The sequence below is a fragment of the Loxodonta africana genome, chromosome 2 (genome assembly GCF_030014295.1).
Source record: "Loxodonta africana isolate mLoxAfr1 chromosome 2, mLoxAfr1.hap2, whole genome shotgun sequence".
Taxonomy (NCBI): Eukaryota; Metazoa; Chordata; class Mammalia; order Proboscidea; family Elephantidae; genus Loxodonta; species Loxodonta africana.
The window spans coordinates 196,251,767-196,278,554 of NC_087343.1; the positions used below are offsets into that span (position 1 = coordinate 196,251,767).

The 26,788-nt window shown below is 54.3% G+C and overlaps 2 protein-coding genes across 2 annotated transcripts in view; one reads left to right on the forward strand and one right to left on the reverse strand.

Annotated features, from left to right (window-relative positions):
- UNC5A (unc-5 netrin receptor A) overlaps nucleotides 1-4,234 on the forward strand; it is a 27,559-nt gene extending 23,325 nt beyond the window's left edge. Inside the window, exons 12-18 of the mRNA XM_064279722.1 lie at nucleotides 1,582-1,669; nucleotides 1,913-2,081; nucleotides 2,255-2,488; nucleotides 2,658-2,807; nucleotides 2,895-3,059; nucleotides 3,631-3,809; nucleotides 4,069-4,234. Of these exons, the coding sequence (XP_064135792.1) occupies nucleotides 1,582-1,669; nucleotides 1,913-2,081; nucleotides 2,255-2,488; nucleotides 2,658-2,807; nucleotides 2,895-3,059; nucleotides 3,631-3,809; nucleotides 4,069-4,234 (1,151 nt within the window). The remainder of the gene's footprint in view (nucleotides 1-1,581; nucleotides 1,670-1,912; nucleotides 2,082-2,254; nucleotides 2,489-2,657; nucleotides 2,808-2,894; nucleotides 3,060-3,630; nucleotides 3,810-4,068) is intronic.
- Nucleotides 3,721-25,677, reverse strand: HK3 (hexokinase 3). The gene is given in 21 exon segments (XM_003404896.3): nucleotides 3,721-5,578; nucleotides 5,655-5,888; nucleotides 6,067-6,222; nucleotides 6,327-6,512; nucleotides 8,264-8,361; nucleotides 8,539-8,634; nucleotides 11,103-11,222; nucleotides 11,300-11,439; nucleotides 11,535-11,753; nucleotides 11,756-11,829; nucleotides 12,152-12,406; nucleotides 12,543-12,698; nucleotides 13,209-13,392; nucleotides 13,478-13,577; nucleotides 15,191-15,286; nucleotides 15,377-15,496; nucleotides 15,579-15,733; nucleotides 15,892-16,054; nucleotides 20,678-20,799; nucleotides 24,107-24,169; nucleotides 25,634-25,677. Coding segments are annotated over 19 exon segments (2,793 nt in total). The 5' UTR covers nucleotides 20,774-20,799; nucleotides 24,107-24,169; nucleotides 25,634-25,677; the 3' UTR covers nucleotides 3,721-5,433.
- Nucleotides 25,678-26,788: the final 1,111 nt, after the last annotated feature.

Here is a 26,788-nt window from a genome sequence, read left to right on the forward strand (position 1 = left end):
AATTTATCGTCTCACAGTTCTGGAGGCTGGAGTCTGAATTCAGGGTGTCAGCCAGGCTATGCTGTGTCTGAAGGCCCTAGGGGAGGATCCTCTCATGTCTCTCTCAGCTTCTGGAAGCCTCAGGCATTCCTTGGCTTGAAGCTGCAGCATAGCCCCGTCTCTGCCTCCATCCTCACATGGCTGTTTTCCTCCGTGTGCCTCTGTGTCTCTTCTCCCCTTTTATAAGGACACCAGTCATATGGGATTAGGATTGACTCTGCTCTAGTGTGACCCCATGGAGCAGTTGTACTCTGTCCTATAGGGTTGCTATGAGTCGGAATGGACTTGACAGCAATGGGCTTGTTTTTTTTTTGTGTGTGTGTGTGACCTCATGTTAATTTAACTGATAACATCTTTAAAAACCCTATTTCCCAAAAGGTACAGGGGTTAGGATTTAAGCATATCTTTTGGGGGGACATAACACTGTCCTAAAAGGGAAGGAAGTTAGGAGCAGGACCACTCCTGGGCACCCCTGGAATAACTCCCCAGCCCTGTGCTTGTCGAGTTCTGACTCACTGCCTCCTCCCTGGAATCACTCCTCCTCAGCAGATGCTTTCTGACATGGCCCTGCGCCAGGCTCTGCAAGAAGCTGGGGATCAGGGGCCCCTGTGAAATTGTTCACTGTAGATTAGTAAGCAAGTACAAGTCAGCCTGTGCTTACCTTGCTTCCTGGGTCATCTGCTCTGTCAGGGATTGTAAATTTAAAGAGAGACTTTGATTCTATAGGACAGTGCTGTGGGGTTGGGAGAGAGGCCAGCCATACCCAGAAGCAGAGTCTTTGAGGTGGTGAAAAAATGTGAAATTTCTCACCATAGATGATCTGGTAAGCAAGATAAGCACTGTGCATACTTCGCCTGTTGGATAATCCGCCCCTGCTAGCGGCAGAGATGAATTAGCCCAAACAAGAGAGTATCTGACATGGCTCCCAGACCAGGGAGGGCTAGGAGAAGTGCCCTTGAAGGCCTGTCCCCACTGCAGGGAGCTCGCTGCCTAGTGGGGAACAAAATCACACAAAGCAGCAGGGAGCTCCCAGAGGTGGCCACCAATGGGGAAGGAGGACCCTGAGCAGGGGAAGGAGGACCCTGAGCAGCACAAGGGCAGACCACCCAGACAGACAGAGGCGTGGTCAGAGCAGTGGGTCTGGAATGGCCGAGGATTCGGCTTGTGCTGGGCTGAAAGGTATTTGGGGTCAGAGGTGATGGGCAGCACGTGCCAGTTCAGGGACTGGACTTTACCGAGGAGGCAGGTCACACCCAGTGCCTTCTGTGTGACAGTGGAGGTGGGTGCAGCATACTCGACACCAGAATTTTTTGTGCTTAGGCTAACTAGGCATGTTTTTCCCCCAGTTCTCTCAGCCACTGTTGGGGTCCCTGTGACCCAGTGTCATGCCTGTGGTGGGGGGCTGCTCAGTCAGTGTGGGCAGTTGGACCGCATAGTGGTCTGTGTGGCTCCTCTGTCCCCGGGGCAGGCTGGCACGGGTGGTCCACCCCCACTGGGCAGGGTGGAGCTGTGTGATAACCTGGTTTCCCTGTCTTGTTTCAGGGATCAGCCTTCTCATCCCCCCAGATGCTATACCCCGGGGGAAGATCTACGAGATCTACCTCACACTGCACAAGCCTGAGGATGTGAGGTGTGGGCACAGGCTCTGCTACGCAGGGTGGGGGGTTCCTCTGGTCCCACCTTCTGCCTTCTGTCACTGTGCTGCTGCCTGGTCTGGCCTGGAGGGTGGGGGAAGAGCCACCCCAAGGGGAACCCTAAGTTCTATCCCGAGGCCCACTCAGCTACACAGTACCCCATCTTGGGATGCTCTGTCCTGCCCCCTAGGACAGCCCACTGACACCTCTCCCTTCTGGCCCCTGTTTCCCCACTTGAGGTTGCCCCTAGCTGGCTGTCAGACCCTGCTGAGTCCCATCGTTAGCTGTGGGCCCCCCGGAGTCCTGCTCACGCGGCCTGTCATCCTTGCGATGGACCATTGCGGGGAGCCCAGCCCCGAGAGCTGGAGCCTGCGCCTCAAGAAGCAGTCATGTGAGGGCAGCTGGGAGGTGAGCTGGGGTAGTCCCAAGCCCGCAGCCCCCCAGCACTAGCCTCCACGTGAAGAGGCAGCCATGCAGCCTTAAGCCACTCCTGCTCCCCTGAGTCTCTTGGCCGATTCTCAGAGCGTGGTGGCCTGAGGGCTGAGAGGCCGGGCTGCACTGACTGCAAGGCCTGCCTGCAGGACGTGCTGCACCTGGGTGAGGAGGCGCCCTCCCACCTCTACTACTGCCAGCTGGAGGCCGGCGCCTGCTATATCTTCACTGAGCAGCTGGGCCGTTTTGCCCTGGTTGGAGAGGCCCTCAGCGTGGCCGCAGCCAAGCGCCTCAAGCTGCTCCTGTTCGCACCTATGGCCTGCACCTCACTTGAGTATAACATCCGAGTCTATTGCCTGCATGACACCCACGATGCCCTTAAGGTACCGCTACCCTGTTGGCCCTGCCACTGGGGCGTGTGCTGGGCCTAGAACTGCGGCTGACCACCCCAGTTCCTAGGCATGCAGGCCGCCTTGCAAAGGTGGATGGGCAGGTGGGGGTAGGTGGTGGGAGGGCACCCCCAGACACAGCCGACCTCCCTGGGTTCTGCAGGAGGTGGTGCAGCTGGAGAAGCAGCTGGGGGGCCAGCTGATCCAGGAGCCCGGGGTCCTGCACTTCAAGGACAGTTACCACAATCTGCGCCTGTCCATCCATGACATGCCCAGCTCCCTGTGGAAGAGCAAGCTGCTCGTCAGCTACCAGGTGAGGCCTGGGCCTGCAAGCCAGACTCAGGCTCTCTGGTGCTGGGCGCACCTGACCAGGCACCACCCCTCTGCCCCTCCCCCACAGGAGATCCCCTTTTATCACATCTGGAATGGCACGCAGCAGTACCTGCACTGCACCTTCACCTTGGAGCGCGTCAGCCCCAGCACCAGCGACCTGGCCTGCAAGGTGTGGGTGTGGCAGGTGGAGGGCGACGGGCAGAGCTTCAACGTCAACTTCAACATCACCAAGGTGGGTGGGAGAGGGCTTTGACGCTGCCATGCTTGTGCTCCCAACCCGCAGAATGCTCCACCCTCTGGGCCTAACCAAGCCCACCTAGGCCTGCCTCCTCATAAGAAGCCCTTGGTAGCTACTCTGAGTCTCCTGGGGGAGAGTCTGTTGTGAGTATAAACAAATGCAATTAGACTCTCAGGAGGGCAGTTGAAAAGGATGGAGAAGCATGGAGATGGAGTGGGGGCAGGGAGTCAGAGCCCACTTGGGGTTTGGGAGGGCTTCCCTGAGCAGGGGCTTTGTACTCAGCCTGGAAGGATGAGTAGGACTTTGGCAGGCAGCAGTGAGGGGCTGTGAGGGGGCAGGACAGAGGCAGTGAGTGGAGAACAGTGAGGGTCAGCAGGGGCCAGGCAGAGGTGGCCTGGAGGGGTGGCTGGTAGGGCTACTGGTGTGTGATGCAGGCAAGTCACTGCACCTCTGAGCTAGGGAGCTCAGGAGGCGCCAGACCCCCACCCAGGAGCGTGCCATCAGGAGGCAACAGTGGGGCTGGGTGTGAAAGTTCTAATGGTCCCTCCACTCCTCCCATCCCCAGGACACAAGGTTTGCTGAGCTGCTGGCTCTGGAGAGTGAAGGGGGGGTCCCAGCCCTGGTGGGCCCCAGTGCCTTCAAGATCCCCTTCCTCATTCGGCAGAAAATCATTACCAGCCTAGACCCACCCTGCAGCCGGGGTGCTGACTGGCGGACTCTGGCCCAGAAACTCCACCTGGACAGGTGGGTGGGGGATGGGCGAGGAGTGGCAGGGGCTTCAGCGGCAGTCCAGCTGGGTGGGCAGGGCGGGAGGGGGAATAGACAGGAGGTCAAGGCTTCTTTCCAGATCGTGGGGGGCCTGGGCTGTGTCAACCAGCAGCCCTAGTGCTTGGCAGAAGGGAAGCCCTGCCCTGGGTAGGCGGGGAAGGGGACGGGATGTGGTGCAGGGGGCAGCCAACCTGGGCTGAGACCGGCTGCTGACTGGCTTGCCTCCCCTCCACAGCCATCTCAGCTTCTTTGCCTCCAAGCCCAGCCCCACAGCCATGATCCTCAACCTGTGGGAGGCACGGCACTTCCCCAACGGCAACCTCAGCCAGCTGGCCGCCGCCGTGGCCGGACTGGGCCAGCCAGACTCTGGCCTCTTCACGGTGTCGGAGGCCGAGTGCTGAGGCCACTGGGCCTCCAATACCTACATTCTCACCAGCTTTGGCACCTGCCAGGGACAGACAGATGCCGGGCAGGGGCCCTTCCCCCACCCCAGGGAGAACTTTCTGGACAGGCCCCCACCTAGCTGATGCTGTCCCTTAACACCAGTCCTTCAGACCCTGCCCAAGTTCCCGCCCTCTGTGGCCTGCCTGGCCAGGCTGGCACTGCCACCTGCTCTGACTCTGCTCTAGCCCCTGGGGCCCAGGGAGACAGTGCTGGGAGCCAGGCCAGTCCCAGCCCATTTGTGTGTGTGTCTGTGCGTGTGATGCTACCTCTCCTCCTGTCCCTGGCCAGGGCCCCGCATGCACACGGACATGCACGCACACACTGGGCTCGGGCCACGGTCCCACCTCCTGCCTGAGCTGGACCTTATGCAAACGTTTCTGTGCCTGCTGGGTAGGGGCATCTCTGAGGGCCTGCTCCAAGCCTGTGGGACCAAGGGCACAGCTGGGCAGGCAGGAGAGGCCTCTGGACTCAGGCACACAACCACACATGGGCACGTGCACACACCCAGCTTGTGCGCCCATCGCACATGCACCCACCTCCACCGTGCGGATGCCCTCTACCACCGTCACATCTCACGCCTGTGCACCAGGGTCTCGCCCACGTCCCTCACACCCCCCAGTGTTTGTACACATCTGCCTCTCACATGCCGCCCTGCTCCTACCCACCAAGGACACTGGGCAGCAACCCCCAAACCCCGGCCCCTGACCCCAGGCTCCAGCCACGAGGTGCCCTGCCTGGCAGGGCGTGTGAATATGCAATGGGAGCCCCATGCTGGGCAATGGCGAGTGTGCATGCCAGGCGTGCTGTCCCGGGGCTGGCTGATTCCCATGCGGGCCACCGTGTGAAGTTTGTGTCCTGACTCCGTCTTAAGTGCATTCACGCACTTACACTTGGCCTTATGTACACAGCCTTGCCCAGCAGCCGGGGCGCGTAGGGATTTTAGCGGACGTGAATGTAAATGAATTATATATATATATATATATTGCTAACCCAAGTGTCACTTCTCTCAGGGAAAGCCAGGGGCTGAGGCTGGGTGACCACTGAGGTGTCATGCATTCACGGGCTGTTCTGGGGGTCCTGGTGTGCAGGGGCAGGCTGGACCCAGACCATGGTGCAGTAAGCCTGGGCTGAGACCCCATGGTTCCTGAAAATGTCCTCAGACTTGGGGTGGCTGGGCGAGGCGGCAGGTGACAGCAGTGGCCAGGGCTGCACCTTTGCCAGAGCCATCCTCCGAATGCAGGAAGGTGACCACACACCGAGGGGCCAGCTCCCGCACGGTGGCTGCCACCAGGCTGGAGAACCTGAGAGGGTGGAGGCTGGGGTGAGTCTAGGCCAGCTGGCCCTGTCTCCCTGCCCAGCCTGGGCTCCCACCCTCACTGAGGGTGCAGCTTGTAGAGGGACCCATCCACTCCCACGGTCACCGTCAGCTCCTCCAAACCCCGGTTCTCACGGATCTTCTCTACCACGGCAGCCACGCCTGCCCCACAGAGCTGGGCAGCCCGCTGGGACACTGCCTGGCACACCTCTCGGACCATCAGGATGTCATCCGAGGTCAGGGGCAGCCCCAGATCCTCCAGGATGGCTCGGACCTGCCACAGGGCCAGGCTGTCGCTGGGGAGCAGGGAGGGATTGGAGGCCAGAAACGGGGTCCTGCATTAGCAGCCCCCACTATGACTCCTCTCACGTCTCCATCCTCCAGGGTGCCCCCCCCCAGCACCCCACCCACCATGGAGATAGGCTCTTTTGGAAGGTGGGGAAGGTGGGGGAGGTGGATGCACACCACAGGCACCTTTCAATCTCAGATAGAAACTTGGTCTTAAAGATGTCTCTGGTCTGTAGGCGTTGGGTCTCCTGGCCCCGGAACAGCACACCAAGCCTGGTCAAATGCAACAGGATGTAGCGGACAATCTCCCCCAAGTACATGCCGCTGATGAGCTTCTCAAACCTGTGTAAATGTATGTGCATATGCACACAGGACAGGAAACTCCATCAGCTACCATTGCTGATGGTGCTGGCCCCGCCACCCCCCACCGCCTGGGCCCAGCCCACCTCTGCCTGCCAGGGTTGATGGACGCTCCATCCACACTAGCGTCAAAGTGGGTGCTGAGAACACCCAGCGCACCATCATCCCCAAAGGCGCCCCACTCCATGTTGATGCACATATGGCCAGAGTTCCCATCCACACCCTCCATGTTCTGGAGCTCCTCCATGTAGCAGGCATTGGTGCCCGTTCCCGAAGAGGCCAGACCGGGAGGGATCCGTTCAGTGGCAGGGACCAGGCCCCTCTGAGCCCTTGCCATTCCCAGACGGCACAGCTGGGGCTCCTTGCTGACCTCTCCATCTGCCCACGCTCACCACTTGTTGCCTACCCGGTCCTGGTCCTCCTTCCTTTCTGATGCCCTGACATTAGTACCTCTGCCATGCTAGCCCAGAATGCTCTTTCTAGAATACGTCTCAGTCATATCCTTCCCCTGGAGGTATGACAGCTCCCCACCATCTGCAGTGAGAAGCCCCAGCTCCTGGGAATAGCCTCTCAGGCCCTCAAACTCAGGTGCCAGACCAGGAGCTGGGAACCTGGTGAGAAATCAGCCTTGAGGAGCTCTATGGTCTGGCCAGAGGATGGACAGTAAGCAGCCAGCTTTGCCGCCACCTGCATGGGCTCTGGGAGAGGCACGAAGAAGAGCATGGGAAAGCTCAGAGGGTCAAGAAAATTCCAGAGAAGAGGTGATATTTGAATAGGGCCTTGGCATCAAGAAGCACAGAAAGGAAAAGGCATCACAGGCAGCAGGCCCACTGTGGGTAAAGGCATTTCCTTCCTCTTCCCAACATATTTTCAGTTCTAGGCAGGTGGCCTCTTTGTTGGCCTCCACCTGGGATCCATCCATCCTGTTGTTTATGCACAAGGAGATCTGGGTGTGGCTTTGGTGACCACCTGCCCCATGCCAGCCCAATGGGAGGCCATCGTGTGCCTTGTGTTCTAAGAGACCCATGTCCAAGAGACTATGGGGAGCCCTCCACCCCCATAGAGCCAAATCCTTTCTTTCCAGGCTTTGTTAAGTCCCCCTCATTCCAGTATCTCTTTCTTCTTGATCTTGGCCCTATTGGAATCTGGCCTCTCTCTAACTGTCACCTGCTACTCTGGGCTCAACTCCCTACTGGGCAGTCAGTTCCAAGAAGACAGGGATTCACCTTCTTTTATGTGTCTTTCTGCTCCTTCGTCCAGCCCCCAGCTGGCCACAGGGTAGGTGCTTAATAAAGACACGTTGGAGCATCAAAGCAGGTGCTGGGCCCTCCCAGCTCATTGCCCTGCCCCCAGTCAGTCCCAAACTCAGAGTGCACACCCTGAGCCAGGCACACACCACTTCTACCCTTCTTACTTATCCTCACGACACCTTGGGACAGGCTTTATCATTATGTCCATCTTAGAGATGAGGAAACAGGCTCTAGTGATGTGCCCAAGGTCATAGAGATAGGAAAAAACCCTACCAGTTGTTGTCCAGTCAGTTCTGACTCTTGGCTACCGCATGTGTGTCAGATTAGGACTGTCCTACATAGGGTTTTTCAATGGCTGCTTTTTCAGAAGTAGATCACAGGGGTTTCTTCTGAGATGCTGTTAGGTGGACTCCAGCCCCCAACGTTTCGGTTAGCAGCTGAGCTCATTAACCATTTGCATCACCCAAGGACTCCATATGGATAGAAATAGCAATGTATTTCCATCCAAATCTATGACTCCATACCTCAGGTTCATTTTACAGATGGACAAACTGAGGCTCAGAGAGTTTAACTGAATGTGTGTCAGTGGTTGAGCTGGGCTAGCATCCCAAGCTTCAGACTCCCAGCCCAGTTGTACTTTCCAGGGCCCCATTGGATCAGACGGGAATGATCCCACATTCCCAATGCCAGGGGACATCTACCCTGAGGACTCAACATCAGGCAGTGAACTAACAGGCAGTAGGGGCGCAAAAGAGTAGGGCCTCTCCTCACCGACGATAAGGCCAACCTCACAACGGCGGTCTTCATAGCCACAGGACATCATGGTCCCCACCGTGTCATTGACAATGGCAACCACATTCAGATCCACTGCCTGCATACAAAAGGATGCTGCTGGTTGCTGGGCAACGTGGTTGTCATGGCAACTGTCACTGGACCCAAAGGTCTCTACTGCTAGAGGGACCTCTTCTCAGGAAGAGGAGACCCTCTGCTTTCCCCCAAGGCCTGCCAAGCCCTGCCACCCCAGGGACTCATGGAGGCAAGCTTCTACCTTTTTGCGCCTGATGGCTTCCCGCAGCAGAGCCACGACGTCTCGGCCCTCACAGTCTGACGCGTTGAAACCCTTGGTCCAGTTCAGGAGGATGGCCTGGGGCGGCACCGAGGAGGACGGGAAGCTGGAGGCCCCTTACAGCAGTGGAAGCTCACTCTGTCTCCCCAAAGCTTGCCTCCCACCACGCATATGATTTCCTCCCTTCCCCGAGCAGGATCCATTCCCACTTGCCATGTGGTTCAAGCCCTTGCCCTCTGCCCCCTTCCCTTTCCTCAGGAGACTTTCAATGTGAAGAAACCTATTAATAAGCACTGACCGCCATCTTCTATTATTAGTTCCAGGATGCTCAGATGGCCTGAGGATTTAAGATGTTTGCCCAGATGGAATGGTCCTGCATATTTGGGTTAGGAATGAACAGAGCTGGGAAAGTGAGTGCTGTGTGTTTGAGAAGACAGGACAGAGAAGGCTCAGAGGTCTCAATGACAGCAGATTCCGCTCTTGTAGAAACAACTAGGGAGAGTCACTTGAGAAGCAAGAATGCATGGAGTTGGGTACAGAGCCACGTTTGTGGGAACTTGGCTCCTGTGTACCTGGGCAGAATGGAGAGGTGGCAAGAACAATGACCCTCTATTGTGGGAAACTGAACTTAAACAGTAACCTTAGCAACAAGGGGCGTGACTGCACTTAGGAATGCTCTCTTCTTGGCATGCCTTCTCAGAGGAAGGGGCAGGGGAGTGGAATAATTCTGTGGCCCTTAGGAGAAAATGACTGCTCTGCCCCAAGTAGGAGCCGGGGAGGAGATCTGGACGTCTTTGTGGCAGGATATTTTAGAAATATTAACCCAACCTGTTTCACCAACGATATTTCCTGGTATCCCTGTTTCCATTTTAACTTACATATTTTTTAAGGTGTTCTGGTTAAGCGTTTGACTCTTAACCGAAATGTCAGCAGTTCGAATCCACCAGCTGCTCTTTAGAAACCCTATGGGGCAGGTCTACTCTGTCGGATAGGGTTGCTATGAGTCAGAATTGGCTCGACAGCAATGGATTTTTTTTTTTTAGGGGGTATCCTATGCTCATTGTCTCAAACACAGAAACCAGAGGGAATAAGAGAGAGGATGAGGGGAGGTCAGTCTTGGGGAGGCCAAATATGAGGAGTAGCAGAGCTGCCTGCTCTGAGACAAGATAAAGGAGCCCCAGTCTGGGGAAGGGAAGGCGGAAGGAAAGACAGAGCCAGGTTTGTGGGGGCCCCCAAGAAAGATGTCTTGTGCCCTCCCACCCTAGGCTGAGCCCCAGTGCGGGGAGGAGACAGATTTGGGTGGTTCGAGAGCAGAAGAGGCCTCTGCCCACCTTCCCCAGGTAATGCCCAGAGAGGTGTTGAAGACCTGAGAGAGGAAGTGGCAGAGGGGGATCCAGACAACTGGGGCCTGGGCCATCTCCCTGGTCCCCACATGTCTGCATGCTGTATACAGCAACAGTAACACTATGCAGCTGAGAGGATCCCAGGTGCCGTCCCATCCATCTGGGTGCCCAGCCCCTCCAGAGCTAAGCCCCTACCTGGGAAGGGGGTCCCTGAATGGATCAACATTAAGTCATCACCCCTCCAAAGCCTGGGGCTCAACATAGGAATTAAGTTCAGTTGTAGGAAAACGAATGATGCCGCTGCTTCGTGCACACCTGGGTCTGCACCCTGAGGCGCACCTGCTTCTCGCACCTTACGAGGACTAATCAAAAAGAGTGAGCATGCTTGGCCTGAAGCAGAGCAGACCAAACAGCAAGGCCAATGCCAGTCACATGACCCAAAGGACCAGCACATCAGAGAAAGCCCAAAGCAGTCCCGGGTCAGAGAGGTGGTTATCGCCCAAAGATGGGTAGAGTCCAGATGGTTAGAGCTGCCCAGTGACCACAGGGGTCTCAGAAGGCAAGGGCTGGGTGTCCAGGCAGAAGCTGGGAAGTGAGGAGAGTCCTGGGAGCCTGGCCCAAGGCCTACAGGTGCTAGGTCTGCATGGCAGCGCCCATGAGTGTCCACCAAGAGTTCGTCACACTCGTCTCAGGACACACAGCGGTGTGTGCTGAGGGGGTGCTGCACCCAGATCTTCGCCTGCTGCTCTACTGCCCCATTTGGGCACTAAATGCAGAGCCAGGCCTGAAAAGGCAGCAAGCAAGGATGGAAGGGGAGAGAGGGCATAGACCCCTCTAGACACAGAACCAGTGCCACTCTCCACAGGGCCCAGGCCAGGGTGCCAAACTATGGCTGGGACGGTCACCGTGCCCTGTCAGCCCTGCATCTTGCCTGCCCAGAGACCAAGTGCCCCTGCCCCGAGCCCTGGCTGTACTCTCCTGCCCACTGGTGGCCCACATGGGCATCATGTCCTCAGGCTTCTTCATGGCCCTGGACTCTAGGCCACTTTATTATGTCCTCTCCACCTGGGGAAACTGAGGCCAAATGCAGGTGAAGTCCAGCAGTGCCTCTGCCTGTCCCACCCCCAACCCAAGCCACTCACACCCCTCTCCTGGCCTCCTACCCACTCCATCAGGGAGGCCTGGGGGATTACTTTCTCTCACCTGGTCCAGGCCCAGCTGCCTGTACGGGAAGGAGAAGGTGAAGCCCAAGGGGAGGCTCTGCCCGCCGAGGCCCTGCCTCTGCTGCAAGTCCATGATGCAGTCCACAATGTGGTCGAAGAGCTGCAGGGGTGACTGGGTCAGGCACTGACCCCCACCAGCCGTCCCCTGCCCCACCGTCAGGCCAGGGCTGTGGGTACCTGCTGCCCAGGGCCCTGGGCCACATGCTCAGGGATGGCGTAGGCCTGGCTGGTGGTCTGCACACCTCCAGCAGCCACATGTACCAGGAGGACCCGGAAGTTGGTGCCTCCAAAGTCCAGGGCCAAGAAGTCCCCGCGCTCTGTGGGGCAGAGACCCTCAGTGCCAGGACGAAGGTGCTCACACGCTGGAACCCCCAGGGCCCATGTCCTGCCCCTACACTCAGCCAGGTCTCACCGCTGCCGTCGGGTGTGGTGCAGATGTAGGTAGGCAGCATGCGCAGAGAGGAGGCCTCCCCGCGCAGCCCTTTGACCATGGCCTCTCACATCTGGACCTGCACTGCTGCCAGCTGCTCCTGGGTCAGCCGGAACGGCGCCAGCGTCTCCTCCAGCAGGCGCCGGTGGACGGCCAGGCGGGTGGCCACCGCAGTCACCACTGCCACACCCCGGCCGCCCCATCCACAGACGGGATGAAGGAGACGTCACACTTAGGGGCCAGGAGCTTTACTGTCTCCTGCAGGAGGCTGCAGAACCTGCAGACACAGGGGCGTACCCGCTTGGCACCACCCTGACCCTCAGACCCCATAGCCACAAACCAATTCCACCCTAATTGGTTCTGGACACCAACCACATGGAGACCCTCCCTCCACACACAGAGGGAAGCACCAGCCCCTCCTTCGCCTCTCTGGCCACCCATCACCCTCGTCGGATCCTCCTCTGCTTCAGTGCTATTTGTACCCTGGGTCTTCACGCACACATGTAGTCGTGGTACAAGGGGGCGAGGGCCTCGTGCCTGTATCACCACACATGCACATTCATGCCACCTGCTCAGACAGGACTGCGCATTCACAATACCTGGGGTGTCGCTCAAACACTCGGCCTCCGGTGGCCACAGCGATCTGGAGCACCTGCTGCTCCCGGTGGAGCACCTGCTGCTCCCGGCTGTGCTGGAGGCGGCCAAGGACAGCAGCCAGGGCAGCAGCACAGAGGCAGGCAGCTCTCTTGGTCACAGCCGAGCACACGCGCTGCACAAGCTCCACGTCCGAGGCCCCTGGGCTCAGGCCCAAGCTCTGCAGAATGGCAAGGACTCTGGCTGTCCCGGCTGAGGGGCTGGGGAGGGACAGGGCACTAGTTTAGAGCTTGGTAGCCCAGAACTTCCCAGTTTCCACCCCCAATGGAAGCCCATGGCTATTTGGGGGTCAGAGCACCCAGTCTGGCCCAAGACCCCCGTCCTCTCCCCACTCACTCCTCCATCTCGGCCACATGCTCCAGGGCCACGCTGCCTTGACTCAGTAGAGCAGGGGAGGTGCAGCCCCCAAAGAGGAGCCTATGCTGGGCCAGGGCAGCCAGCACCAGATGCACCAGCTCACCCAGGTACAGGCCCCCAATCATCTTCTCAAACCTGAAGGTAGGAGGGACAGCAGGACAGAGCCTTTCCTAAGCTTCAGCTCACTGGGCCCAGTCTTCGAGAGCCCCCATAGAGGGCCTATTTTCTGAGGGGTCCCCAGACAGGAGGCTGCAGACGCTAATGGCCTCTCAAGAGGCGAGTGGGTACCTGACCAGACCCTGCTGACCCCTGGCCTGATTTGGATTCAGGGGCTTCCTGGAGGGGCAGTAGGACCCAAAGGAAGGCAGGGGATACTTTGTTCAGTTACCTCCCAGCCCCCAACCCCTGTCAGCATCAGCCAGAGTCCGAGGTGGTGGGCAAGGGCAAGGGTTGAAAACTCAGGGCTCTGGAACCTTGAGCCCTTCCTTCATTGACCCTAGCCAGGGCCCCCAGGGAGCACCCTGGAGACCTTTAGAGCAAGGCAGGACACTAAGGGTCTGAGAGCAGGAGACAGGCAGAGCCCAGGGCTGGGGAGCAGAGCAGTGGGAGGCCCCAGAGCAGAAAGGCAGGGTTTCTCCAGGCCACCTCTGGGCACCAGGATTCAGGGACTCCTAGTCCAGGGCACGGTCGAAGGGGGTCAGCACTGGCCCTAGAGCTTCGTCGTCTTTGAAAGAGCCCCACTCGACACTGATGCAGACGCAGCCCAGGTCCTCATCCAGTGCCACCACATGCTGCGCCTCCTCCATGTAACAGGCATTGATGCTAGTGTCTGGTAGAGACAACGCAGTCAGAGCTTGCTCACCAAACAGCCACGCTTGTTGCCCCTGCCCACCTTCATGAATGGCTCCACTTACCTACGACGAGCCCGATTTCACATGGCCCAAGCCTGGGGTCACAGCCCATCAAGGTTCCCACCGTGTCGTTCACCACAGCAACCACACTGAGGCTGGGGGCCTGCACGATGGAGAGGGCAGAGGTTGGGGGCCTGGGGGGTGGTGGGGCAGGGCTGCCCGATGTGACAGAGATGCCCAGGCCCATGAGACACAGCCGTGTGAGTGGCCCACACTTTTCTGTCTCACATATATTCTAGGCCCCACCCTAAGGGATTTCCACCCTCTCACACCCATCTCTGCTCCTCCCTCCTGAACTCAGGCCATCAGGGGTCCTGTAGCTCCCAACCTCAGCTATCACCTGGAGCAACAGTGCTCCTCACAGGGCCGAACCTGAATGGTAGGGTCTCCTTAATTACTGTGCTTTCATTGGCCTGGCTCCCCAAGTACCACCCTCCAGGCCCTGACTCCCACTTCTGCTCATAGCTGGCCCAGGGAGGTCTGGCTTTCTCAAGCACCCGGTCCTTTTTTTTTGCATATGCTGTTCTTGAGACCAGATCACCCTGTCCAGCCCCACCTCATGCACCCGGCAAACTCCTTCTTCGAGCCTCTGCACAGGTGGCAGGTGTTCCCTCCCCAGTGCCCCCAGAGTCACTCAACAGTGACACGCTTATATGCGAATGCTGTCCCTACCAGGGAAACCCTGGTGGCATAGTGGTTAAGCGCGAGGGCTGCTAACCAAGAGGTCGGCAGTTCAAATCCGCCAGGCGCTCCTTGGAAACTCTGTGGGACAGTTCTACTCTGTCCTATAGGGTCACTATGAGTCGGAATCGACTTGACGGCAGTGGGTTTGGTTTGGTCCCTACTAGGGAAACCCTGATGGCCTAGTGGTTAAGAGCTTTGTCTGCTAACTAAAAAGTCTGCAGTTTGAATCCACCAGGCGCACCTTGGAAACTCTATGGGGCAGTTCTACTCCATCCTATAGGGTTACTATGAGTCAGAATTGACTTGATGGCACTGGAGTTTTTATTTGGTCCCCACTAGACTGGGAGATCCTGGAGGGCAGGGCAAAAGTCTTTTCATCTTTGCTTCTCCCCAGGGTCCTAAACATTTGTTTGGTCTTTCTTAGCCTCAGTTTGGAGTCCATGGGTGATACAAATGGTTAACATACTTGGCTGCTAACCAAAACTTTGGAGGTTCAAATCCACCCAGAGGTGCATCAAAAGAAAGGCCTGGTGATCTATTTCAAAAAAAAAAATCAGCCACTGAAAACCCTATGGAGCACATTCTACTTTGACACACACACATGGGGTCACCATAAGGGTTTAGTCGATGGCAGGTGATTTTCAGCTCCAGTTTCCTTATCTGAAATAAGAATAAACCTGACTCGTTGCCATTGAGTCGATTGTGATTCATAGCAATCCTATGACCCCAGGACAGAGTAGAACTGCCCCACAGAGTTTCCAAAGAGCGCCGGGTAAAGTCGAACTGCCGACCATTTGGCTAGCAGCGGTAGCTCTTAACCACTGCACCACCAAGGTTTCCAAAATCAGAATAGTGGCAACTTTTCCCCGGGGTTAAACCAGATAAAGGGTATGAACAGAGGAGGAAGGTGCTGTGCGTAGTGAGGGTCAGTGTTGGGACGGGCACTCTCAGGAGCACAGACTCGGCCTGTGTGCCCCGGGCCCAGGACCTGGCCGTGTGGGCAGCCCTCCCAGCATACCTGCCCACACTCACCCCCTGCCTCTCGATGGCCTCTCTCAGCAACTGGACCACATCCCGGCCTTCCACATCACTGCACCTAAAGCCCTTGGCCCAGGAAATGAGGGTGCTCTGGGGGCAGAAAAGCTGAGTAACCCCTTCAAAGGTCTTCCTCGGGCTGTGTTCCCCTCCACCCACTGCCCCGTGCCCTCTCCACCTCACCCTGTCCAGGCCCGTCTGGTGACAAGGGAAGGAGAAGCTGAACCCAAGCGGCAGACACCGACTGCCCACAGGGAGCACCTCCAGGAATTCAGCCAGGCAGCGGGCAGCAAAGTCAAAGAGCTGAGGGACACATGGGCACTCAGCTCTGCCACCGTGTGCCCCACCAGCCCCAGGCCCCAGAGGCTGGGCCGAGAATGCTCACCTGCTGGCCAGGGCCCAGCATCACCTCTGGAGGAATAGCAAACTTCCGGCTCCTGGGCTTCACCCTGCGCCCCTCAGTGCCCGTCAGAGTCACCCACAGAACACGCATCGAGGCCCCTGTGGCCCCCAGCTCCAGCACCACAAAGTCTCCCTGCTCTGGGGACAAGCAGGTCACAGAAAGTCATGCAGAGCTGCTGCTTCCTAGAAACACTCCCAGGACTGTAAAGTCTAGTCAGGGGATCTTAGGAATGGGGACAGGAATAAGGGGCTCCCCTCCCCAGACCAGCACCCTTCTTCCAGGCTCGGCCACCTACCAGTGCCATTCGGGATAGAGCCCACATATGTGGGCAGCATCCGGACAGCAGGGGCAGGGCCATCCTGCCCCATCAGCGCCTGCTCCATGGAGTCCAGGAGACTGGCCTGGATCTGCTGGAGCTGGGCCGTCGTCACCATGAACTGCTGCAGGCATTTCTCCACCTGGGAAGAAACAGGCTGACATCCAGGAAGGAACCCTACAGGCCTAGCTGGGTTCCCTGACTCTAGCCACTTGGAGGCCAGCCCTGCCCAGCTCCCCACTCCTCCCCAAGCACAGGCAACACCCTTCGTCAGCTTCCCAAGGGGCTCAGCCAGAGCCCTGCTGAAGCCCCCCTGAGCCTTGCCAGCCTCTTCCCCTCCCCCCATCCTCACACACCCCTGCACCCTTGCTATTCACAGCCTGCCTCAGCCCTGTGTCCATTCCCAGAGACTCCCTCCAAAGGGAGGGCCCACTTTCCTTTCTCCCAGTATCCGTCTTGCTCAGCTCCTTCTCAGCTCCCACTGCTTCACCCACTTCCTCCACTTTGGATTCAGGGTTTGGCAAGGCCGCCCTCCTCTCACCCCACGACTGACCCCTCCTCAGCCCCAGTATCCAGAGGCGGAGCTGCTCGGGGAGCTGTTGCTGAATGAGCGATGGATGAACAAATGCATGAGAAAATGTCTTCAAGTGCCCCCTCTCCCAGTGCACTCTTAGCCCTGGAGCCAGATCAGGTCCAGCTGGGTGAGTCTGGAGCTCATCCGGCAGAGGACAGCCCTCAACAGGCCAGGGCTTCTGACAACTTGCAACTGAGCCCCTGCTGCGTGCCCAGCACTAGTCCAAGCACTGTCTGCAGCACAACCAACCAAGGCCTGGTCTTGTAGAGCTTGCGCTCCATTGTGGGAGACAGGAAATATGCCAATAAACATGGAATGGGGTTCTGGGAGCAATGATGGCTCTTACATTTTTTTTTTTTTTTTAATTCAAAAAGGCAGAGTTAGAAGTTAGAAAGTGACCGGGGAGGACCAGATACTTTTAGACAGTTGCTCAGGGAAGGTCTCCCTGGAGAGGTGACTCAAATGAAAGGACAAGCCATTTGGAGCTCTGGGGGAGAGCACAAAGGCCTTTTTTTCAGAGCAAGAGATGGATTTGGGGAAAGACTGGGCCGGGGTGGATCAGAGGCTGGACAGAGGGGCGGGAGGGCAGGGAGGGCAGAAAGCGGGGCAGCCCAGGTTCTCACCCCACCATAAGCCCATGGAAAGGGAGCTCCAGGAGACCTCCAGCACCTCAGCCCTGTGTGCAGAAACCTCCCAAAGGTATTTCTCCTTCAAAGAGGTCCCAACAGCCTCTATGGATTCACAGAGGGCTTAAAGTCATCAATAATTTCATTCTACTTGGATCAACAATCAATGTCCATGGAAGTGGCAGTCAAGAAATCAAACAATGTATTACACTGGGCAAATGTGCTGCAACAGGCCACTTTAAAGTGCTGAAAAGCAAAGGTGTCGCTTTGATGACTAAGGTGTGCCTAATCTAAACTATCGTCTTTTCAATCACCTCATATGCATGCAAAAGCTGAACAATAAAAAAGGAAATTAGAAGAAGAATTGATGTATCTGAATTGTGGTATTGGAGAAGAACATTGAATATATCATGAACTGCCAGAAGAAGGAACAAATCAATCTTAGAAGTACAGCCAGAATGCTCGTTAGAAGCAAGGGTGGTGAGACTTCCTTTGGACACACCATCAGGAAATAACAATGACTAAAGAAAGACATCATGGTTGGTAAAGTAGAGGGTCAGTGAAAATGAGAAAAACCCTCAATGAGATGGATTGACACAATAGCCACAATCATGTCTTCAAACATATCAACGATCATGAAGATGGTGTAGGACTGGGCAACATTTTGTTTTGTTATACATAAGGTTGCCATGAATTGGAGCCAACTTGATGGCAACAAACAACAACAAGATAGCCCAGGGACTTGGTCCTTTCTGGTGTTAGACTTTCCAAGGCCCCTAGTCCTTCAAATTCTACTTCGTGTCTCACACAGTTCCTTGTCATGATCCCAATTCCATCCCAATGACTCGCTTCCCCAAACTGGCCCCACAGCTTGAAATGCTGACTTATAATAATAAGGCAGCTCCAGAGGAGCCAGGGAGGGGAGGCTGCCTATGGTGGGAGATGAGGATGACTCAGTCCCACCCCCTGCATTGTGGAGAGACAGGGAAACAGATTCCTAAAAGAGGCAAATGTCGTGCCGAATGTTCAGTTATGTACTTGAGTTATAGCACATGCTTCCAGAAGCCATGCACACGAGGAGGGTGATTCCTATATTAACAAATGAGGAAGCTGAGGCTCAAGAGGAGCTTTCATTCACCCTAGCCCAAGCAGCTATTAAGGGGCAGGATGTGCTTTGAACCCACATCCGTCTGCCCTCAAAGATGTTTCCACAAAAGTGGAAAGCATTATAAGAATTAGCAATGCCATCTGAAAGGTCACCCAATGTCACCAGGATCTGAGAAGAAGAAACTTACACCTGAGTTCTTTCCCTGCCACTTCCTGGCCATGGGCAAGTCACACCTCTCTCTGAACCCCAGTAAATCTCTTCTGCCAAGCTGAGAAAATAATAAGACCCAGAAGTCCCCTGATGACAGAGGCCAATCTTGTTCCCTGTTGTGTCTCAGGACTGCACCAAGCAGCTGGCTAGAGGCGGGCATGCAGGGAGGATTTTCTGAATGAATGGCTGTGGTGGCAGAGGAATTAAATGGGATAAAGTATGTAAAAGTGTAAAGTGCTGTTCAGTTGTGTTATTATTGCTTAATGCAACCAGCAGAGTTATGCAGAAGTCAGTGGCTTGGGCAGCTGGGTGTTTTTCTTCCTTGTCCTCCTGGGTGCAGTGAGAGGCTCGAGAAGAGTGGTTGGACGATAGCAGAGCAGCAGGGAAGCCAGTAGCAGTGCCCTGGCAGACTCTGGGGTGCAGGCACCAGCCAGAAGCTCCTGGAGCACTCCCTTGCCCCCTCCCCCCTCCCCAGAGACCTTACGAGGAGAGAGAGGAGCAAAGCATCAGAGAGTGTGTGGAGTCCATATATATGGCTTCAGTGAGGGCTCCTCTAACCAACTGTCTGGGTGGGATGGGCCCTTCCCCTCCCCTCTCCTCCCCTCCCCTCCCCACTTTGAGCGGTTCCCTCCTCTACCAAGTGAGAACAATAATAGACACACTTTCAGATACGTTGTGAGGACAGACAAGACAATACCATTAAGGTGGTGGAACAGGAGATGCCCAGTGAAATGGGGTCCACTTCCCTCAGAGCATAGAATCCACAGGTGGTGCAAACGGTTAAGCATTTGGCTGCTAACCAGAAGGCTGGAGCTTTGAGTCCACCCAGAGGCACCTTGGAAGAAAGGCTTGAAGGTCTACTTCTGGAAAGTCAGCCGTTGAAAACCCTATGGAGCACAGCTCTACTCTGACACACATGGAGTCACCATGAGTTGGAGTCAACTCAATAGCAACTGGTTTGGTTTTTTTCCCTCAGAGCACAAAGATGCAGCCAATCTGGAGAGACTGATTCTGTGCCCCTCTGGTGATTAAAAGATCTGGGGGCTGGGACAAGACTCAGAGAGGCTGGGCTGGGCTCTGAACACATGCAGTTATCTAACCTTGTTCTCAGATCACCCAATGAAGGGAGTGAGGGCCAAGGCCAAGAGAAATTTGGTGCCCCTGTGAAGTCCCCCAAAGCCAAAGGGAATGAATTGTCTACACCACAGGTACATGTCACAAAGCCAGCAGGGCATATGTGGGACTGGTACAGGGTCTCAGTAGATGATGGCAGGCTTGGACGGAGTCCTGGCTGAGCCTAGCCATACCTACCCGAGGCCCAGCTGGGGGCTGGCACAGAGTCTGTGCTCAGGAAGTACTTACAGCAGGGTCCAGGGCACAGGGTGGACAAGGGAGACGTGGGAGCATGAGATGTAGTGAGGGGTGATGCCCACAGTATGGGCAACAAGCCTGGTTGAGTGCACATCAGCCCAAACTGAAAACTAAAGAACCCTTTAACGGGCCCCGCTCTGTGCAGATCCTTTACCTCCATCCACTCACTTCTTCCACCCAGGGTGGGAGGATTACACTTTATTCTTCTCCATTTTGCTGATGGGGAAGCAGACACTAGGAAAAGTGAGAGGCCTTACACAAGTGCTTCCTGCTTGAGGGTTTGGTATGTGAGGGCTTCTAGATCTTGGTTGAGATGGCAGAAAAAAGAGAGGGCCCCTTCTGAGCTGACCTCGGGCAGGTGGCGACTGCAGAGGGGGTACAGCACTAACATCATCTGTGGGTGCCTGAGGTGGGGGGCCATGAGGAAGAGAGGAGCAGGAGCAAATAGAGAAGTGGGGAAAGGTGGGGGCTCAAGACACAGGATTTATCCAGAACACGCTGGGTAACACGTGAACAGTGATGGAGGGTCATTTCCAGACAATGTCAACCCCTTCAGGGAGCCCCTGGAGGGCAAGGTGGTGAAAGCAACACATTTGGAGCTGAAACACCTCAGCTCAAGCCCCTGTCATGCCTTTAATTCACCTGTCACTTCACCTGTCTAAGCCTCCTCTTCCCATCTGTAAGATGAGGAGGTAATACCCACCTTGCAGTTGTCTGGAGTCTCAAAAGAGAGAGATCATGACCAGATATGAAAGGCTCGGTAAATTGTAAAGTGCTTCATGGGACATGGGAATGAACCTAGGGCCCACAGCACATTCGGTCAATCCTGCGCTTGATTGGAACGAGCATGAGACAGGTCCCCAGTGCTGAACTTACCAGCTTGGAGCTGTCTGAGGGGTGGGGCGAGCCCTCCAGGGGGCAGCCTAGGGCTCGATCCCTACTCCCTAGTCCAGCAGGCCCAATGGAGTCCATCTGGTTCCACAGTGGGACTTGGCCACCTATGGGTAAGAAGGGAGAGTGAACCTCTTACTCTGTAGGCCCAGGAAGCTGTGATCTGGGCCCTCAACTTCCTTCCTTCTGAGGGGTACAGGAAGGGAGCTGTGGGCAGAATTCAGAACCTCTGAGTGTCACAGATCCTTTAGTAATTAACCAGAAGGGTATACACCCTCGGGATCTAATAGAAGTGACATGAACAGACATATGCACACCTATACTCATTGCAGCACTATTCACAATAACAAAAAGATGGAAACAACCTAAGTGCCCACCAACGGATGAATGGATAAGTCAAATGTGGTACACACATACAATGTACTACTACTCGATGATAAAGAAAAATGAATTCCCAAAACATCTTACGATGTGGATGAACCTGGAGGACATTATGTTGAGTGAAATAAGTCAATCACAAAAAAACAAATATTGTATATTCTCACATTTATGAAATGATATGAATAGGTAAATAAATACACAGAAACTAATGTTCATTAGTGGTTATGAGGGTGGGGGGAGAGGGAGAAGTACCATGTTGGTAATACTCACTTTATTTTTATAGAATGGGAAAAAAACAACCAAAAAACCAAACCGGTTGTTGTCAAGTTGATTCCGACTCATAGCGACCCTACAGGACAGGGTAGAACTGTTCCAGTAAGAGCGGCGGGTAGATTTGAACTTTAGACCTTTTTTGGTTAGCAGCTGAGTGCTTACCCACTCCGCCGTCAGGGGTCTATAGAATGGGAAAAGTGGCACCAAATATGGGTGAAGTTTGCACAGCATGACTGATGTAACTGGTGTCAGTAAGTTATACATAGGGAAAAGGGATGAATGGGTAAATGTTAGATTGTGCATGGTTTTGCAACGATAATAACAACAACAAAAGTGGAGGCTACAGATGCTGACACTAATTAGGTATAATCATTCACATCATGGGATTAGTTCTCATGGTTTGGGGGCTTAGGGCCTGGTCTCATGGGACAATCCAGTCAATTGGCATAATAGAGTTTTTTTTTTTATTGTGCTTTAAGTGAAAGATTACAAATCAAGTCAGTCTCTCATATAAAAACTTATACACACCTTGCTACATACTCCTAGTTGCTCTTCCCCTAATGAGACAGCACACTCCTTTGTAACACTATTTTCGTGTCCATTTGGCCACCTTCTGACCCCTCTGCCCTCTCATCTCCCATCCAGACAGGAGCTGCCAACACAGTCTCATGTGTCTACTTGATCCAAGAAGCTCACTCCTCACCAGTATCATTTTCTATCCCATAGTCCAGTCCAATCCCTGTCTGAAGAGTTGGCTTTGGGAATGGTTCCAGTCTTGGGCCAACAGAAGGTCTGGGGACCACGACCTCTGGGGGTCCTTCTAGTCTCTGTCAGACCATTAAGTCTGGGCTTTTTATGAGAATTTGAGGTCTGCATCCCACTGCTCTCCTGCTCCCTCAGGGGTTCTCTGTTGTGTTCCCTGTCAGGGCAGTCATTGGTTATAGTCGAGCACCATCTAATTCTTCTGGTCTCAGGCTGATGGAGTCTCTGGTTTATGTGGACCTTGCTGTGTCTTGGGCTCGTAACTACCTTGTGTCTTTGGTGTTCTTCATTCTCCATTGCTCCAGGTGGGTTGAGACCCATTGATGTGTCTTAGACGGCCACGTGCTAGTATTTAAGACCCCAGACACCACTCTCCAAAGTGGGATGCAGAATGTTTTCTTAATAGATTTTATTATGCCAATTGACCTAGATGTCCCCTGAAACCATGGTCCCCAAACCCCCACCCCTGCTACACTGGCCTTCAAAGTGTTCAGTTTATTCAAGAAACTTCTTTGCTTTTGGTTTAGTCCAGTTGTGCTGACCTCTCCTGTATTGTGTGTTGTCTTTCCTTTCACCTAAAATAGTTCTTGTCTACTATCTAAAGGCATGATAGAGCTTTTAAAGTTTATGTTCCACCTCCCATTATGGTAAGTAGTGTTTGGGGTCTTAAAAGCTTACAAGCAACCACCTAAGACACAACTATTGGTCTTTAATCATCTGGAACAAATGAGAAAGAAACCCAAGCATCAGAGAAGGAGCCAGACTACAGGACTGCCTACAGGAACCACTGCCTCCTCTACCTTGAGACCAGAACAAGATGATGCTCGGCTACCAGTACTGAACATTCTTGATCAGAAACGCAATAGCTGAATCCTCATTAAAAAAAGGAGAAAAATATGGAGCAGAACTTCAAATTTTTGAAGTATCCAGACTTACCAGACCTATTGAGGCTGGAGGTGTCCCCAAGACTATGCCCCAAGTTGCTCTTCAAACCTTGAATTGAAACTATCCTCTAAAGTCACCTTTGAACTACCAGTTTAGCCCAAAAAGTAGATTGTCACCTTGAGTATTCCGTTTCTTTAAAACAAAAAAAAATATGTAAGACCAAAGGGTCAACAGCCATTTTAAAGCATAAATGAGAAGTTTGTGGGGCAGAGTAGGGAGATTAAGGGAAGTAAAACCAGAACAGAAATAATGAGAATGTTGACAAAATGGAAAGAATGTAATCATTCCTGATCATGATGTCTAGAAACCACGGAATGGGAGTGGGTTTTGCTGTGTATGTTTTCATCAAAAATAAAATTAATTAATAAAAAAAGAAAATGGTAAAGAAAAAAAAACCCTATGGAGCACAGCGCTACTCTCACACGCATGGGGGTGATCTGAATCAGAGTTGCCCCTACAGCAACTGGATGAATTAAGGCGGGAATGTAACTGTGAAGGCAGTGGGGGCTACGGACAGGGCGTGTGGCACGGGGGGTCTGTGTTTCAGCAAGCTCTTCTGCTAATGGTGTGGCTTTGGGTAAGCAGGTTAGGATCTCTTTAAATTTCAATTTCTTCATCTATAAAACAGGAGGAAATAATATCTCCCCTCACAAGGATATTGTGAGTATTAAATGGAGTAACACCTGGGAACATGCTTCATGAGACATAATGTGCAATGCAAACACTACTGGCTCAGGGGGTGCTTTTGAAGGAGCCGTGGTACGAGACCCCGCTCGCTGCAAAGCAGCCACCCCAACTCTCTCCATCCTTCAGCTTGAGTTTCTTCATCTGTGAAATGGGATCAACATATACCACAAGGGTGTACAGGGCAAAGGAGATACCAGAGTGTGCCTTCAGAGTTACTTAGCTGAATGTGAATCAAAACTCTATAAGCTTCGATGTCTTCTAGGACATGAATAAAATCAAGTTCTTGTGAGGATTAAAGGAGGTAATATTTACGAAAGGCCTTTGCAGACTGTAAAGGACTGTGGAAAGGTCAGCTGTTTTGCTTACCCAGCTAGAAGTGGTATTGCTGTTCCAGGAAGTCCCCAAGGGCACCCTCAGTGACTGGAGGTCCTTCAGAGGTGGAAGAAAGGGGAAATACACTCCACTGAATCCCTGCATCTCTCCTTGTAACACCAAAAGTTCTGGAAAGATAGTGCTGCAACCCTTTCATCCTCCACCCTCAGGTGGCCATTTATGGTTCCTAACTGCCTTTCCCTCGGCCCCCCTCACTGCCCTCCCCCAGCACGTGCAGCCATGGGCCATTCCCTTCGCTGCACAGTTCTCTCCTCCCTTGGCCTCAGTGGCCACAGGCTCTTCCAGTTCTCCTTCCTCACTGAGTCTCTAGAAGTCTTCGTCAGTAACCGCTCCCTGTGTTTCAGCAAGCAGTTCCACTAATGGGTTGGAGTTCTGGGTTTCCGTTCACGGCCCACTTCTCTACACTCCCTCTTTATGTCACCCCCAAGGTTTGAATAAAACCTGTGTGTGAAGGCTCCACAATCCCGTCCTGAGCCAAATCCTAAATTCCATCGTCTATTAGATGTCACTATCTGACCACTGGATAGGCACTGCAAGCTCAACAGCCAGAGCCACGCTCTTTTTCTCCTTCACTTTCCCACAACTCTTCTCCATCTTGGCTAGAGGCATGAAGAGGCACACTCACGCACACACCAATTGGGGTTGCCTGTATGCATCTCTGACCCCCGACTCTCTGTAATCTTTCTCAGGCTTTGTGGATGAGCACTCCCACACATCCCTGTTTTCACCACCACTGCCCTTGACCTTCTTCCCATCCGATTATTCCAAGAGACTCCTGACCAACACCTCTGCTTCCAGTCTGTTCTCTTCCCCACCCCACCCCACTCTCCACAAGTCACCAGAGTGACTGTGCTATAGTAAACATAATCATGTCATTTTCCAGCTCTATCTCCCCTACAAGAAGAAGCAAACTTTCACATTGTGATGGCTCCCTGTTGCTGCAAAAAGTCCAGAACTCTCTATCATGGCATCCCAGGGCCCTCCCAATCTATCCTCATCTAAGCTTCCTCTCCTTCATTCTCCAGCCATACTGACTACAAGCTGCTCCCTGTCTTCTCCTGCTTCCCAGCCATTGTTCAAGCTGTCCCCTTAGTCTGGAGAGCTATCCCTATTACCCTGTGGCATCTGAGCCATCTCTGTATCTTCAGGGCCCAGAATTGGGTTTAGTATAAAAACCAAAACCCAAACCTGTTGCCGTCAAATTCATCCTGACTCATAGGGGCCCTATAGGACAGAGTAGAACTGCCCCATATGGTTTCCAAGGAGCAGCTGATGGACACAAACTGCTAACATTTTGGTTAGCAGCTGAGCTTTTAACCACTGCGCTACCAAGACTAAAACAGGGTCTGAAACAGGTCTGCAGCAAGCCTTCCTTCTGAAAGGCATCCTGGGGACCCTGCTGAGGATGGGAGCTACCATCCAGGACCTTTCCAGTCTCCACTTCTCCTAGTATGGGCCAAGCAGGAGGGACAAGGCTGAGAGGTTGGGGTGAGGCCTTACCCTAGAGAAGCAGTAGTTGGTCACTGTCCTCAGGCGTGAGCTCTTCTCTCACTGTGAGCCATCCCAGGCACCCTCGTCTGTACCCAAAAGTGAAACCCAGGCCCCACCCCCTTCCTTACCACCACTTAGCAGCTAATTTAGGAAGGTGCACTTCCTTCCAAGTTTGCTCTACAAGGCGCCCAGGGTAAGCAGAACTGTAGTACAAACTTGAACAAGATGCCCACCCTGAATTCGGTGAAGGACTTGGGGACATCCCCTTGGCAGCGCTGCGGGCATTCATTCTACAACCACTGAGTGGGTTTTGAGGTGGTGGCTATAGGAATCCAAGGTTTCTAGAACATGCCCCTGGAAGGAAGCAGCACAACAGACAAGTTTCCAAAATGTGAAAGTGCTAGTGAGCAAGAGGCTGTGTGGGAACCCAAGAGGAAGAGACAAGAGTGGGCGGGCAAGCTGAGCCAAGTGGTCCTGGACAAAGAGAACAGCATGTAGAAGATCACAGGGGCATGAAAGTCTGTGTGCCTTGGGTGTAGCTCCAACGGCCTAAGAGGACACATGTATGAGGGGTATGTGGTGGAGAAGGTGCAGCCAGCCTGTGCAGCCCAGGGTTTACCATGCAGGCCAAGGGGTGGTAGGTGGACACATAGGCCTTCTCTACTGGAAGGGTGGGAGAGGCTTAGGTTCCGTGGAGCTGTCAGGCAGTAGCTGTTTCTCCTGGGGTGCCACAGCACCTTGGGGCACCACTGAGACCACCATGACAGGAAATTAGACACATGCCAACAGTCTTCGTTTCAGGGAAATTGGTGGACACTTTAAAACTTTGGGTACCTCATTAGCGGTAACCCTACGATTATCCAGACAGTAAATGATCTGCACGTGACACCGGACCAAGATCAAGGATGGGGTGCTGTACCAGTTCTGGCATGACTGGGCCTGGAAGCAGGCCAGACGCAAGCCCTACTGACTGCACATCGGTCAGACATATCAGCTCTGAAAGGCAGGTCCCAGGGTGGGTGGGGAGGACAAAGCGGTCTGTTACCCACAATATAGCCTAGGGACAGTCCCGGTGCTGCCCCACAGCAGCCTAGGCTGTGGCTCCAGTCTCTCAACTTCGCCTAGTTGGGAGAGAAGAGGAACTGAATGTGAAAGGTCCAGCCG